We start from the raw sequence: 15,695 nt of genomic DNA on the forward strand, positions 1-15,695 counted from the left end.
AATAAATACAACAGTATATTTCTGTTAAGTTAATGAGAAAAGACGAGTAGATTCCACCGAAATTCCTGTATGATTTTTTTTACAGTGTACAGCCACAGGTGCAGAAACTCAAACTGTGAAATTACGGCTTATGTCCACAGGAAAGGGAAAACACCGCCGCGTTTCTTATGTCAATTACCATCAGGCCTAGCAAGAACACACAAAAGGTCTGGAGCGCATATGCGTGCTCAAAGACATACACGAATTATACTGCATACACACCCATAGTTGTCCACCAAAGCCCAAAACAGCATGCGCCTCATCACGCTCTCCTTGTCTCTCTGTGGGAGTGATTTGTTGGTAAGGTGGGGGAGTTAACACATTGATGAGCAAACAACAACAGAATATCCCAAAATACATCTTGTGGTTCGCACTGTCTTAGTGTTTGGTTGATTGCACCCGGTATGAGTTCAGCTGACTGGAGACTGAGCAACTTGCACCCAGTCACTTGATGACAACTTGAAACCCACGATGCCATAAGGACCGCGCGCAAGGATGATAAAGCCACGGTGCATCCATCTGTTGTGTTTCTTACAGGAAAAGATGCCTAATGTTCCTGTAAATGAACAAATAACTCATTCACTTAAAGGCATAGATAAGACTATGTCATGTGTATAACCAAGAGTAGATGCTGGTCAGAAAAGCAGACAGGAGAACCAGCACACATGCTGGTAGGTCTGACTAAAAAAATTCAGCTTCAGTTTAAATGTATGCTCTAAGTATTTCCACCGCTTTACTTTGCCATCAGACAGCCTTTTCTGGCAGGATGCTGCCCTTATATAAGCCAAATATCGCTCTCTCCAAACCAACCAAACTCCATAGGCAAAATCATTAATTTTATCTCAAAGAACAAGGGAGTTGCTGATCTACCACTGCCTCGATCTGTTAGTTTGTTAGCAATATTGTGTGACTTCAGTATAGTTTGGATTCACCCAGGTCACACAATTACACAAACAAGCTAACAGATCAAGGTGATGGTAGACCAGCAACTCCTTTGTTCTTTGAGATAAAATTAATCATTTTCCTTATGGAGTTTGGTTTGGAGAGAGCGATATTTGGCTCGCATAACAGCATTTTCCCATCAGAATGGGCCAGCTGACTGCAAAATTAAGGGGTGAAGATATTCAAAATATAGTGCACACTTAAACTGATACTGATTTTTTTCAGGTGGACCCTTTTTAAGAGGCGAAAATACCTTTTTGTCGCTGACCCCATCCAGAACAGTACATTACTTAGCTTCCGTGCTGATACTCAATACTCCAAACAAGTCTCCTGCTCAGCTAACATGTATGTTTTTTTATTTTTTCATGACAGACTTTGGACAGCATTTGGCACCGGAGCAACGGGACTTGCGGTCTTGTGGGAAGAGTGGCACAGTGGAGGGAACAGTGCCATAGAGGAAAGCACCCGATTCTGGCATTTGCCAGCAAAAGACTGACCTCAACTGGGACCTTCGGCAGCGGGGCGGTAAGAGGAGGAGGCCATGTGGACCGCACGCCTGCTTGTCCTCGCCAGCCTCTTTGCACCAGCCGCTCTGGGTGAGTTCGGCTCATTAGCGCTCGTGTGTGTTTATGTCTATGTGGACATGCAGATGTGGGCACAAAAACACACCCCTTGCGTCTTGTGACTGGCGTGGTTTGAAGCTGATCAGAATTAAAGTGCCAGTTTCTGTCAGCCAACTGCGATAATAGCCTCTGACTTTACATCTGTCTTTTTTTTCGGTGTCTATCCTAGCTCCTCTTGCTAATTATCAGTTTTTTACTCTCTAAACTTTTTTTTCCTACACTTTTCTTATTTGCACTCTCTGTCTGTTTTCCCTCTCTGATTTTCTATTTTTAGATCTGTCCCTCTTTCTCTTGTCTCAGTCTCTTACTCTCCTGGCGATAGGAAATGAACTGAAATTACTTTCAAAGAATCATTAACACTGCTTTGGCTTTGTGGCGCTTGTTTAGGAGGAGAATAAAAAAGGTTCTTTTATCATTTCACGCATTAAGATCTTAAGATTAAGTCGCAAAGTCTTTCTTTTCCCTTGTCTCTGTAAAAGGTGGTTTCACAGCGTTTCCCTTTTGGCCTTCGGTGGATTGTTTCAAAAACAAACTAAATGAAGTCATTTAAATTCAGATTAAAAGACGTCAGTGGTGGTGGTCGGGTGGTTTGTGGGTGTGTGTGGAAGTGTGTGTGTGTGTGTGTGTGCAGACAGGGCCGTTGCTCACAATCAACCGGGGTTTAGATGTGGGGATTAGGGCAATAGCAATGTTAACACAATATGGCAAAAACCATTAATAGGAGATTTGACGCTAATTGAATAGTTTCTATGCTATGATATCCATGCAGGACGATTGCTACTGGGCTCACAACCAATGCTGATGAATGCACACTTTCTGGCATTGTTAGTTTTGCCTTAATGCTCAATCAAAAGAGGTCAGGGACAGCAATATGTCATGCATTGCTCTTGGGAGAGCTCTATTGACCAGAAGTTGAGCAGCTGGTGTTCTATTAGTCAGCCAAAAGAGCTACAAAGACAGACTAAGGACTGTAGGTTGCATTTTTAAAGTTGAACTGTCAGTTTGTACAATATATCCGTGGTGTTCGTTTCAACTTGTGAACTTATTCAGTCACTTTGTAAATTAACTTTTTGTTCCGACGATGTAGGTACTGGTAATTTGATTGGTTCAGTATCTCTGTGGTTCACAATAATGCTTCAGTTCTGATGTCTACACGGGTACTTAACCAGCTGTGGACCGGTGTTTTATGCTGTAGTCCCATCTGTGCGCTCCCAACGTTACATGGTTCCTCTGTACCTTAACTCCATGTTGGGTACTGAAATCATGCAGTAATACACAGACGCCTGAGATCACAAGAATACATGTTATTGTGGGTTTTGACAGTCTGGTCTTTTGCTAACTGGACCCATAAAAAGAACCAGCTGACACTAACCTGACCCCGTCCTTTCTTTCATGTGGGATGGACATAGTGCTGTGTGTGGGAGCTTGAAATGACATGAATGAAAACTAAAGCCGAGCGGGAATCAGCACTAATGTTGGCCAGCTTGCACTCTCCGAGTGGAATACAAACTTAACAGCAGGATGGTTCTTCCCAAATGTTTAATGGTGTTAAAGGACAGACGGTATAACAGTTGATAGCTAGTACGACATGTGCTTGTAGAAAAAAGTAAAAAGAAACAAACAAAAAACAAACATATTGTATTAAAGTGGCAGTCTTGAAGATTTCAGTCCTAGTGGTAACCACAAATGCAGTTTAATACTAGAAGTCACAGATTTCTGGGGGCTGCTTAACAAATTACTGTCATTTTAATAAAGAAGTCAGACAATAATTAGTCTTTTCTCATCATTTTTGCAAACAGCAAAGAACAGTGAAAGGAGCGGGTTACCGCTACAGCTAACTGTGGCTGCTCCTACGTGCTCCGTTACTCTCCGCAATATTTCAAACTGATCTGCTGCCAAAAGATGCAGAAAATGACTGCTGTCATATTTGGAAAAGAATTTTGGATCAACAATAGTGACAGAACTAATGTCATTGACAGACACATTGGATCAACTGACCACTGCTGCCATTGGAAACATCAGTTCAATCTTAATATAGAAAAAGGAAAATACAATACAATACAATGGCTGCAGTATTGCTGTAGTATATATTTCCTCACAGAGAAAGTGAGCAGAATTCAAATTGAGGTCAACTTTAAACAGCAAAAACCTATACAATATTAATCTCAAAACAACTTGGTGAGATGGAGATACACCGTATAGTGCTCATACCTAAGCATACATTTATTTTTTCCCACTCTAATATTTATCGAGAGGAGGAATGCAACATTAAAAATTCAACAATTGTGAGGCACTGGTCCTGCCAATACTATTTTAACCATCTATCATTTTCTAGTACAGTTTATTCAGAATATTAGAGATATAGTAGCATACTGCATGTCTTGTATTTGTTGTAATCCTCACCATCAGTTTCAGGGTACACAAACCTTGAGGAGGAGGAGCGCCACGCAGGCCAGCATACACCTTGATGAACCGTGTAATAGATAACCTGTGGTCGGTGTTATTAGGTCTTGTTTTAACCTCTTGACCTTCTATTTAATTAGCTGTGACTCAGAAGTGCTGTCTACAACACATGTGTCAGTCACACAGCATGCACGCATCTCTTAACCTCTCCATGTGAATCTTCAGTTTGTCGGCTGCATTTTAGCACATTATTATTAGGTTTTATTAGTTGTTTTAAGATGTGCACACTGCCTTCTAAGCACAAATCTATTGTCCACAAACACCAATCGGAACAAAAGGCATTTAAGCGTGTCTTGGGATTAGAGAGGTGCATATTGATGCTCTGTTTGGCTGGATAAACACTAACTGTAGGACAACCAGCTGCAGCCAATTAGAAAGCTTCACGGGGGATGGATGTGAACCGGCTTCAAGAAGATATATGTCTGAGTAATGCGGCTGAAACGTGTCCGATGCAGACACTACTATGACCGCCAGTTTATTGAAAGGAATAAGGGTCACACTTTATTTAATGATACACTAATAAGGCGTAACAAGCTGTACTTTGTATTAAGTAAGATAAAATCTAGAAATGATATGTTTTTCATTAGACAGTATCACACCCTGTATCCTTATTCGACTTTAGAGGGTAATTAAGTCCACATTACAACAGCCCTGTGCTGTGAAATAAAGTGAAATCACACATTTTCTACTTGAGACACACCTTCTTTGAATGAAGCACAACCAGAATAAGTTGTGTTTTTACATGTTTGAGCCCATTTACCACAAATCTAATATACCCCGCATTAATGCAGCATCACTTTTTCCAAACATATCATAGTTTTCTGGATTGGTGGTAGCTTTTTCCTACCTTCGAGGCTGCCATCGGTTTTAATTCATGTCATTGTGGTATGAAAAGGTAGGAAAAAACATCCATCAAATCCTGAAAGCGGTTTGTACCATTTGGAAAATGGTCAGCAGCAATGCATGTATGATTTGTTATAAATGGGCTGAAACGTGCAAAAACACCTTCGCAGTCCTTTAAATCAATCATTCTGCTTTGTTCCTCGTAGCCCAACAATCAATCACTCATTGATCCCGTAGGAGTAGATGACATCGAACTGACAAACCATCTTGCAGTTTTTGGTGCTGTAACTAATGCCCCGAAGGAACCACAATTGAGCATTTCTGGCTTGTTTGATGAAGTGTTTGACACCCCAAGTAAATAATTTGGCAGTTTTATTAAGAAAAAAAAGCAATCATTTAACACCCAACCCAACCCTGATGCTATAAGCGGACACGGCCAGATGTTACCAGCGAATTGTTCTGCAGCTGGGGAAGCTTCAGTGGGAATATTCACCGTGGTGTCATTGTGCGTGTTTCTCCCTGTGAGTGTTGGAAATGTGTACTCCAGGGGATGCTGGCCTACTTTGGGATCTATAGCTTCCCCTTTTGTCTATATACAAGTCAGGCACAGGCTTGCACTCACATGTGCACGGATGGATGGATTCAAACACAGGGGATAGCACTGTTTCTGTTGACACACATGCCTAGTTGCATATAATAATGACAACACGTGTTCAAAAAGAAAAATGCACACACTAACACACACATTGGAGCTGCACAGCGTCCTGCCCTTTCTTGTCTTTATTTGTATGTCAGCACGTACCCAACTGTCTGACACTCTACACTTATCTGAGGAAAATGAGGAATATTTCTGGACAAGTGTCACAGCAGCAAGACGAAGAAAAAGTCAATGATAGAACACAGCTTAAGGAGCGGTGGGGGATGTGTGGGTGGAGTTTGTGTATTTTGTTTGTGTGTTTTGTGGAGGTATAGCAACGAAGTCTTGCAAGATTAATAAAATGTTCTATCACAGATGCAGTCAGTGGGTTGAGAAATAAGTAAAATGCGTCCCTGTCATTGTTTTGGTAACAGTGAATAACAATGGAAAAGCAATGTCCCCCAAACACTCTGGCCATGCCTGAGCAGCACATTAATCATGCGTTTCTCCGCATGTAAAATGCTCCAGGAAGGATTTTATATTCATTCCACTTAATACCACCCCGTGGAATCTGAGACGCAGCGAGCTGTAATGGATGACGGCTCGTGGACCAACGCAAGAGACGAAAGCGTGAAGTCTGACACATATTTTTCATGGTCAGGTACTAGTCCATACATCAAGCCTGGAGGCAGATATCCCATCCTGCAGGGGTGGGATAGGTGCGTAATGAGGGATGGACAGGACGGCGAGGCGGACGTGTGCGCAACGCATCTGCTCAGCATATGTGTGTGTTTGTAGGTTTTTGGAGCTTTTGCTTTTTATATGGACAATATTTCTTCAATCAGGCTGAAACTCTTCCAACTTAACTGTTCACATGGACACTAAATAAAGTAATCACTCAAATGTGTACATGCCCCAAAGGAGGCATGTTAATGATCATTAATCGATTATTTAGTAATTGCACCTCATTCGACATTGTTTTGTCTGACAGAGCCATTTGTTGAAGAAGGAAAAATGAGAAAAAAAAGAACATTAGAAAAAAAAAGAAAATGGAAAAATAGAGAAGAAGCTATACATTTCAGTTACTGTTGTCAACTACTGGTTAAGATAGTTAAGGTATTAATCAGAATACAACTTTGTAACAGTGGTTCTGCCAGCTGTGAAGTGTCTAATCTGCTGGAAATATAACGGAAGAAGAAGTAGAAGTGGCTCCAGTTGGCCAACTGCCAGTAAACAAAGAAGAAGAAGAAGAAGAAGAAGAAGTGATGATTATTGATTATTTTCAAGATGGACCCACACTGTATCCTGGGAATAATATTAGAGTCAGGGTCAGAATCGCTTTATTCACTAAATGTAAACAGTACACAGGAATTTGACTTGGTAATTCAGCACACTTAAGTTAAAGTAGTTGAATACAATAATTACAGATAGGAATACTATACAAATTAAGAATAAAGGTAGGTATGATAAAGCACTGTATAAGAATAATAAATACAGTACAAGCTTCTTTAAATCTGTTAAAAGTTCTGTTTTGCTGCCATCATGTTGTTTTTATTCCTCCTGGAAACTCATTCATGACACCTCCCCCCGTGTGGAAGAGACATTTACAGAAAGAATATATTCATGGTGCGTTCCATTTCAACCTGGAAGTCTGAATTTCCGGGTCCCAGTCGAAAATATCCACTGGAATGCCGCCAGATTTCCAACTTGGAAAGTTAGAGGAACCTCACCAAAATCCAAAATCCAAGATGGCTGCTAATGGTGTTTGTATGTGCATAATAGCTCGGTGTTATCAAGCACAAAAAGTTTTTTTTCTGATTTTCTGCACTGGAAGACTGTCAACTTTAGTGTGACGGCATTCCGAGCTCCAACCTAAGGTAAATGGAGCGCACCATTATTCGAACCAGAGTGCGACGATCAGAATAAGCATTTACATAGAAGTAATTTTCCTACTGAAATGTTTACACCACCCCTCTCAAGCTGATTGAAAATTCCTTTCGATCTGGCCAGCCTCTACCATCTGAGGTGTTTACATGAGGCACTTTTATTCTAATCAGGCTATTTTTATGATTATTTGTGAAATATTAGAATCCATGTAAGCACAGCTATGGCCAGGTAAGTGGCAATTCTGCAAAAGGGGCAAAGAAACGCGCACAAAAACATCACATGTAACGTCCTTGCCGTTTTTGCCTTTCCCTTTTTTCCTTCACTCTCTCGCAGAGCTTTCACATGAGTTGAATCCAAGCCAACCTGCACCTTGCAGACACCTTTTGTTGCTCACGTCGAGGCATCCGCACCAATGTGCTAAAGTTAGCCGCATCTAACCAAACACGAGCATTAAACTCCAATGTCAGTCTCACTGTTCCCGTACCCGATCCACTTAATTAATCTCCTTGTGCCAGGGCACAGACTCCATCCGCCAAGGCATCCCTGGATTTGCCTAATTTGCTTAATTAATTAAACAAATGATTTATTTGAGCTCATATTTCAAAGCGGGAGAAAGTTCTTTGTAGAGCCTACTGAGGCATGTACTGTTTTGTTGTGACTGTGAGATGCCTCTTGAAGCATTGAAAATAAGTGGGCTTTGGAGTGGGTGGATGTCAGTCATTCATTTGCAGCAGCATAATGTACAGGCAGATACAGCACATCAGTGCAGGGCTAAATCATGTATGCATTTGTATGCGACATTGGATTAAGAGAATAAGGAAATAACAATGCTGAATGAAGGTGAGGTGGGGGGTGATTATAGTTACGTAGCTTCACTCTTATGGAATTAAACAGAAAAGAGTTTAATGACTGCAGGTTTTGTACGCCCAAATCAACGAGAAGAAAACAATCCTTATATATTTGAGGTGCAATACGAGTGGGCAGCGGAAGGCTTAGTGTTACAAAAGTGGGCCGGGAGGACTTTTTTTTCGGTGTGTACCAATCTCAACAACCATCCAATAACCACAGGTGAGATGCAGCTGAACGAGGTACTTATTCATAAATTGGTCAAATAATGGTTCCAGGTGTTAGACAGGTGTCAGGCTGAGCTCAAATTTTAAGAACAATCACATAATAAGCCTATTTTGTCATTACCACAGCAGGGTTTGAAGTGTTTCAGGTTGGGCTCAAGTCAGTGTTCAGTTCAGAAACATTAACATGTCTGTCCCCATTATTCACCATATCTATTTTGCATATGAACATATAAAAATTCTGTCTTTTGTTTCACATTGTTATGACCACTTTTAACCAGACTGCGTACATCTTGCTTATATTTTGTATGACTGCTGTGCTTATACTACACATACATTTTATATGCATACAGACAGTACATAAACAATACAAAAGAAATTAATTGATAATTATTTTATACAAAACATATGTTGCATTATATTTGTAACTTTTAGGAATTTTAGGGCAATTGCTTTTTGATGTTGTTGTTGTATTTTAGGTATATAGATTGCTACAAGCCTCCAAGCTAGTGATTCATGGCACTGCGATTATTCTGCAGATCGGCTAGGTCAGGTCATGACACCGTCATAACGCTCTTATGAAAAGTGGATGGGCAGCAGGTGGGTAATACGGTGCGTCTCCTAAGAGATAAGCTGTGTGCGTTTTTACGCTCGAGGCGCAGCAGTGCAACGTTATTGATTAATTCAGTTTCCTCTGGAGAAATCTGCCTCCTCAATCATTAAATTGTGAAAGAAAACTCTCATACATCAGTACAACACACAATCAAGAAATCACCCGCAAAGCAACATCATTTATGATATTGTTTAAAAGGCAGTATGGTCCACAGAGACTGGTAAAAGTGCGGGTGCAGGTCTTTAAATTGCAGAAAATAATATGTTTGTGTGGGTGGATGATTTATGTGTGCCTGAACTCAACTCAACTGCGCCTCACTAATGGACAGTATATTTTACATATATACACAGTGCGTGTCATATACTTTTCAACGATGAAGTGAATTGATGAAATACTTACAAATCGTACAGAAACATACAATGTGTTGTTTACGTTTGTGTTATATTTATACAAAAACAGCTTGTGCCCGTTGACATTAGCACGTCCCTGGTGCACGCTCGCTGCCCTTGATCTGTGCTGGCATGAAAATGTAGCACCACGCATGATGATAAACATAAGAGTTCTGACTTAACATCCACAGATTTGAATTTAATGACGGAGCAATTTATTGCCAGCAAAAGTAGTTTGTGTAATTTTGTTGCTTGACTTTCACCTAAAAGTTTGATCACTTTGAAACTGGTTTTGATGATGCCTTGGGTCTAATGCTTTCCCAAACTTAGGGTTGGGACTCAAAATGGGTTGCGTACTTGTTGTTATTGCGTTGCTCAGTGGCAAAATAAAATACAAATAAAAATTCCCTTAAATAGTAATCGACAGATGGCGAGCAGCTCTCAGCAGTGTCAATCCTTAGTGACGTTCAGCTTTAAAACTTCAAAACACAGGAGCAAAATACAGCTGGGCTCAAGAAATGGGACAGTTCAAATTATAAACCAGCACAAAAACGCTGCCAACATTAACCACCATGTTCTGAACAGAACATGGTGCAAACACTACCAAAAAGTAACATTTTGCATTTTGGACTATACAGCAGCTAACACAACAGACTACTCAGTCCAGGCATGATGGGAAATATGGGTCATCACTACAGTATTTTAGTATGAAGCCTTGTTTTGATCCAGTCCCCTTTGCCCTGTTAAAGTTACACCACATTTCCTGGACTCTTTTCAAATTAAAAGCCCTCTAGCGTTTCAGTGAACACTTCAAATTTGTTATGAGGTCCTAAGAAACTCAGCAAATTTGATTATTGCTGTGATGTACTTTTATAATGAAATAGTCATTTAAATGGAAGAGTTGGGGAGCCCTGCTCTGGAGGAAAAGTCAGGTGCTCATTAAAGTTATTACAGTTCATTGAAGGGGACATGGATGTCACAGCCAATTTTCACTCCACAATTTTCAACTTCATGGTGAAACTAGAGGAAAAGTCATAGGATCACCAAAGTCAGGAAGATTCATACTCTAGGGACCATGAATGTCTGTACAAGATCTCATGGCAGTCCATCCAAAAGTTGAGATATTTCAGGATGGTGAACCGCTTGACTCTGCCATCCCTAGAGCCACACTGCCTTGGCAAAAAAAACCTCTTATTTCCAGCCTCTTTGTGTGTGTGTTTATTTTGTCGGAGTTTAGTTGTGCAAGATAGTATGCCTCATTCGCACTAGATGAGGCTTTTGAAAACGCGTACGACATCCCTCAAACTGGAGCTTGGAATGTGGATTGTACTGCACATACTGGTGCAATAAATGTCAAGGCAAGGCCACAAAAGTACTAAACAGGCGGAGGCAGGAAAACAGCTTGTGCCCGTTGACATTAGCACGTCCCTGGTGCACGCTCGCTGCCCTTGATCTGTGCTGGCATGAAAATGTAGCACCACGCATGATGATAAACATAAGAGTTCTGACTTAACATCCACAGATTTGAATTTAATGATGGAGCAATTTATTGCCAGCAAAAGTAGTTTTGTGTAATTTTGTTGCTTGACTTTCACCTAAAAGTTTGATCGCTTTGAAACTGGTTTTGATGATGCCTAGGGTTTAATGCTTCGACAGACTTTTTCAGTTTCCTCTCTTTCTTCCTGGGAATGGATTATGCCTCTCCCATAAGCCACACAAGGCTTCCTGAAAATAGATAATAGTGTTGCACTTACGGAAAAAAAATTACTTCGCTTTTATACCTACCCTAAGGGTGGCCTCCACAGCTGTCATTTGGATGCCAGCTTTATTCCGTAGCTCCTTTCTGAATGCTAATTTTTTTTTTTTTTTTTTAGCTTTTTGTATAACAGTCTCTTTGTCGGGACATTTGGCCTTATTTGAATTGTATTGTTAGATTTTAATTTAAAGTACACATACTGGTTTTAAAATCCACTTTTCTTTGTATTCAGTCTTGGTTCTCACTTCATCCCCAGCAACATTTTGTGTGGCATTTGGCATGGCGCTCAGAAATCCCCCTTCCCTTTTTATGTTCTTCTGTAATGAGTGGAAAATCAATACCTGCTTGATATGGAGAATAAAAGAATGGCCTTTGCTGCCCATGGCATCCGTAGTGACTGCTTGACATTGCCAAATTGCTGTCAGAACTTGCAACCGAAGAGGGATGAATGACAGCAACATTAAGAATGGCAGGGTGGGGTTAAATGCCCCTGCATGTTTTATAGGTGTCCATACTGGGACCTGTGTATATCTTCCAAATAAATGAGTTAGACTCCCCATTCATTCAGCCCAGTTACACGGGCATAATTTGGTAAGCGCTGAATGATGCCATTTAAAGTGGACTTGCAGCTGGCTGAATGGTGTTTAATGAGGACAGATATTGACAGCGAGGTCAAGTGGCAGTGGATGCTTAGTTTACATTAGGCTGCATAATGTGCGCGCGTGTGTAAGAGTGTGTATATGTTTGTGGTGTCTGGACACGGCCGGGAGAGAATGGCTAAGTAACCCCGCAGACCAGCTCACAGGGCAAAAATGGTGGGCGTGCAATACCACAGGGTTTCCCACAATGCATAACAGCAGGGGTCAGACAGTAATTTGGGGTGTGGGCGGAATGTGAGGAGCAGGAAGGGCAAAGAGAAACCATGCCGAGAGACAATGCAGCGACCTAGGCTTTACTCAATTTGTGAAATTAATTACTTTTCCTTCCCGAGCCGCACTGTGAAATCTGTACACTCTGAGAAATACAGGTGCTTACCAGAACCATTAAGGGTTCTTCAGACTGTCCCTAAAGAGGATCCTTTTGTTGTTCTTGATAGAAATTTTTATAAAGGCTCCATTGGAACCCTTTCAGAGAGTTGTACGTAGAACCCAACAAGAAGGTTGTACTTAGAACCATCTCTGAAAGGTTCCAATGAGAAGTTCTACAGAGAAATCTCCTATGGTATAATAGCCCTAGCCCACCCAGGTTTCAATGGTTTCATCTAGAACCCCAGTAGAGCCCTTATATATTCCAAGGGCTTTATCTAGAACCCACCCAGGGGTTTCCACAGAGAACCCTTTTATAGCTCAAGGGTCTGATGTCGAATCAAACCAAGGGGTTCTACACAGAACCCTTTTTTTATTCCAAGGGATTTATCTGGAACCCTCTAGGGCGCTTCTGCTGGGAAGCCTTTTGTAGTATGGTTCCATGATGTAATGTGGATTCAAGAACCTCTCCACCTTTTAAGGGAACCAATTTCATATTCCAATGGTTTTATCTAGAACCCAGCAAGGGGGTTCTACCAAGAAGCTTCTCTTGTGGTACAAAGAACCCACGAGTTCCTCAAGGATTTCAACAATCCTTGACAAGCTCTTTCTTTGAATGTAAGAGTTCTTAGTGGAATTCTTGGTCTTATTAAGAACCCTTACTTAAAAAAAGGGGTCTTCAGAAGAAAAATTATTTTGGGTAGAACCTTGGGCCTTCAGGAAGAACCCTTTTGGAGCCTTTACTTCTAAAAGCGTACGAGCGTCACGTGCTTTTTATCCCCCGCCTGTAAAGTAAGTCCGACGCGTCCACATACATGTAGCTGTTTGTTACATATTTGCATTCTGATGACACCATACTGTACGTGCCGTGAAAGACAGGGCAGATGATTACATGTTGCACTGTTAGACACTACAGCGCTGCATATGCAAATGCATCAGCTTTGTAGGATTGGCCCCCTTAAGCTCCGTCTCCACCGTAAGGCTTTCTCAATCCTGGGCGAGGGTATGACGGAGTGAGTGAGGCTGTCAGTCTCCCTCCCCACCCACATGATGAATTGTTACTGCAGCAACAGCATATGATTACAACACATGCCTCAAGGCTTCACTATATGCATGTCTGCTAATTATTTAGATTAGAATGGCCCCTTTATAAACCACATATTGCCAATAACGTGCATTTATATTTACATTTTTATGTATGTGTTACTATGCTTTCGTGTGTGGGAGGGGAGCTTGGGGGACTATCTATCCATTACGGCCGTGTCTCTCCTTGGAAGACGATTCATTATGTGTCTCAGTACACTGTCCAAGATCACAGATACATTTTTAATGATATGATATACTGCTGGTCAAAGCCAATATGATGCATTTTGATTCAGCAGTTATTAGGATTGTTTTTTGATCACAAAATTGTGGCTAAAATAAATACGTTTTCCTTCCTTACATTTTTATTTAAAGTACTGAATCAGAAACGCCAAAGAAAGTTGTCTTTTGCCGCACAGACTATAAAAAACTTCGGCAGTGATCGAGCCAGTGGAAACTTTTTGGTCATTTCCTAAAGGGGATGGATTTTTCACACACAAAAAATTGTGATCAATGTCATCCTTTCGACTTGTGTGTTTTCAATAACACCGTATGGTTGCATGTCACTGTAAATGAAACAGCCCATAACTGGTAACCATGACGAGTTGAGGACAGTTGCATCTAACATTAGCTGCTAATAATAATGCTCTTGTAAGTAGCTCTGTTGCTGCGAGCATATGCGTTGGCTGGTCTTAAATGAGGAGTGAAGTTAAATGTACCACCAGCATATTTTAAAGGAACGCTAGATTTACTTTGGAGAACAGATTTAGATGAGAAGTTCTATACCACCCTCACATCTTTTTGTGATATATGAGGCTACCATGACATGAGCAGCTGATTACTGTGGGTTATGTTAGCACAAAGACTGGAAACACTCAATCCAAAAGTAACAAAATCCATACCAGCACCTCTAAACTCACAAATTAAAACGGTTGGGACTCATCAGAGGCCCCACTGATATTATAGTGATACTTAAACACACACACACACACACAGAGTACATGCAAGGAGTGCAGAGGGAGTTACTTGGACAGGTTTGCGGCCTTATCAACAGTTATTCTGAATGTCACCCAGACTTTGCGTATTGATGTAGCTGAATCTCTCGTATCGGTTTGCAGAATCGGTTGATCTTTACGCCGCTGCTCCGTCAATCTAGCTAGCAATCTAGCTAGCTAGCTCTATCTGTGTCCATCCGTCTTTCACATCAGCGAGCTTATTGATCAGGTTATAGTGTTTTTGGCATTGTTCACTGACACAGAGACATGCAGATCATATGTCCGGGACAGCTCTGTGCGAATGCCTACTTCAGCTTATGTAACACGGGGCTTTATGGCCACACAGCAGCAAACAGTGCCGCGCTGTTGTTTGTGTAGAGCACCTTAACAACTGGTTCTCTGCTTTCATTTGTGCACTGTTGGTAAATCTCGATATAAATAGTCTTAAATAGTCTTGTATTGTTTGCAGTGCGAGGCATTGTCGCTGTTGTTGAATGTTCCAGGAACAATTGAGGGCATTAGGGAACTGCAGAGGAAAATACAGGTGCTTTCCTGAATACGACTCAGAGGACCTGGTGAAGCGATACCACCTTTATTTGCCCAACAAAGGGAATAATTGAGAAACAAAAGGGGCAAAGGATTAATTAGTTATTGTTCCTTTTGATCTCTCTTTCTTTTGCTTATGCAGCTCTTGCACAGCTATCAGGCTGAATTTAAATGGGTTCATACACAAACAAAGAATACTAAACAAAGATCAGCAACACTTAATATTGAGGTGCCTGTAATGAACATTAATAGGTTATAAGGCCGCTATAAGATGCTGATTAACATGTTAACAGACTGCCTAAGTTAATGAAAGGCTATTGTTAATAATAGCATTACAAAAACATTTATTGAGTTTAACTAACTTACCTATTATCATTGTTAAAAATTTACTACAACATTTCTGCACAGTTTATTATGCACATATTAACACTTAACTATACATTTTGTGAGTACTGGATATAGAGTATGAGCAGCACTTATTAAGGTTAACAAATCCTTTATTATGTAATTATTAACAGTTAGCCATGATTTCTTCTTCTTCTGTCTTTATTGTACAGTGACAGCTAAAGAGAGACAGGACAGGGTGGAGAAGAGTCAATGTCCTAAGCTGGAAAAAACATAGTTAATGCATATTAAAGTATGCAGAAATCTTTGTGAAGCAACAACAAAAGCTGAGCTTAGCTTCATAAAGCGATAACAAGTACTTATACATGGCTAATAATCTGATAGCAAACATATTTATTATGCTATTATTAACATTTATATACTATAATGAACACATATA

The 15,695-nt window shown here is 40.7% G+C and overlaps 1 protein-coding gene across 9 annotated transcripts in view; it reads left to right on the forward strand.

Annotated features, from left to right (window-relative positions):
• Nucleotides 1-15,695, forward strand: part of LOC146305598 (adhesion G protein-coupled receptor L3) — a 299,312-nt gene that overhangs the window by 83,860 nt on the left and 199,757 nt on the right. For all 9 annotated transcript variants that reach the window (XM_084711654.1, XM_084711646.1, XM_084711647.1 and 6 more), the window contains exon 3: nt 1,354-1,577. In XM_084711654.1, coding sequence (XP_084567780.1) covers nt 1,523-1,577 — 55 coding nt within the window. In that variant the 5' untranslated portion in view covers nt 1,354-1,522. The remainder of the gene's footprint in view (nt 1-1,353; nt 1,578-15,695) is intronic.

The sequence above is a fragment of the Lutjanus erythropterus genome, chromosome 23 (assembly GCF_056507025.1).
Source record: "Lutjanus erythropterus isolate fLutEry1 chromosome 23, fLutEry1.hap2, whole genome shotgun sequence".
Lineage (NCBI taxonomy): Eukaryota > Metazoa > Chordata > Actinopteri > Lutjaniformes > Lutjanidae > Lutjanus > Lutjanus erythropterus.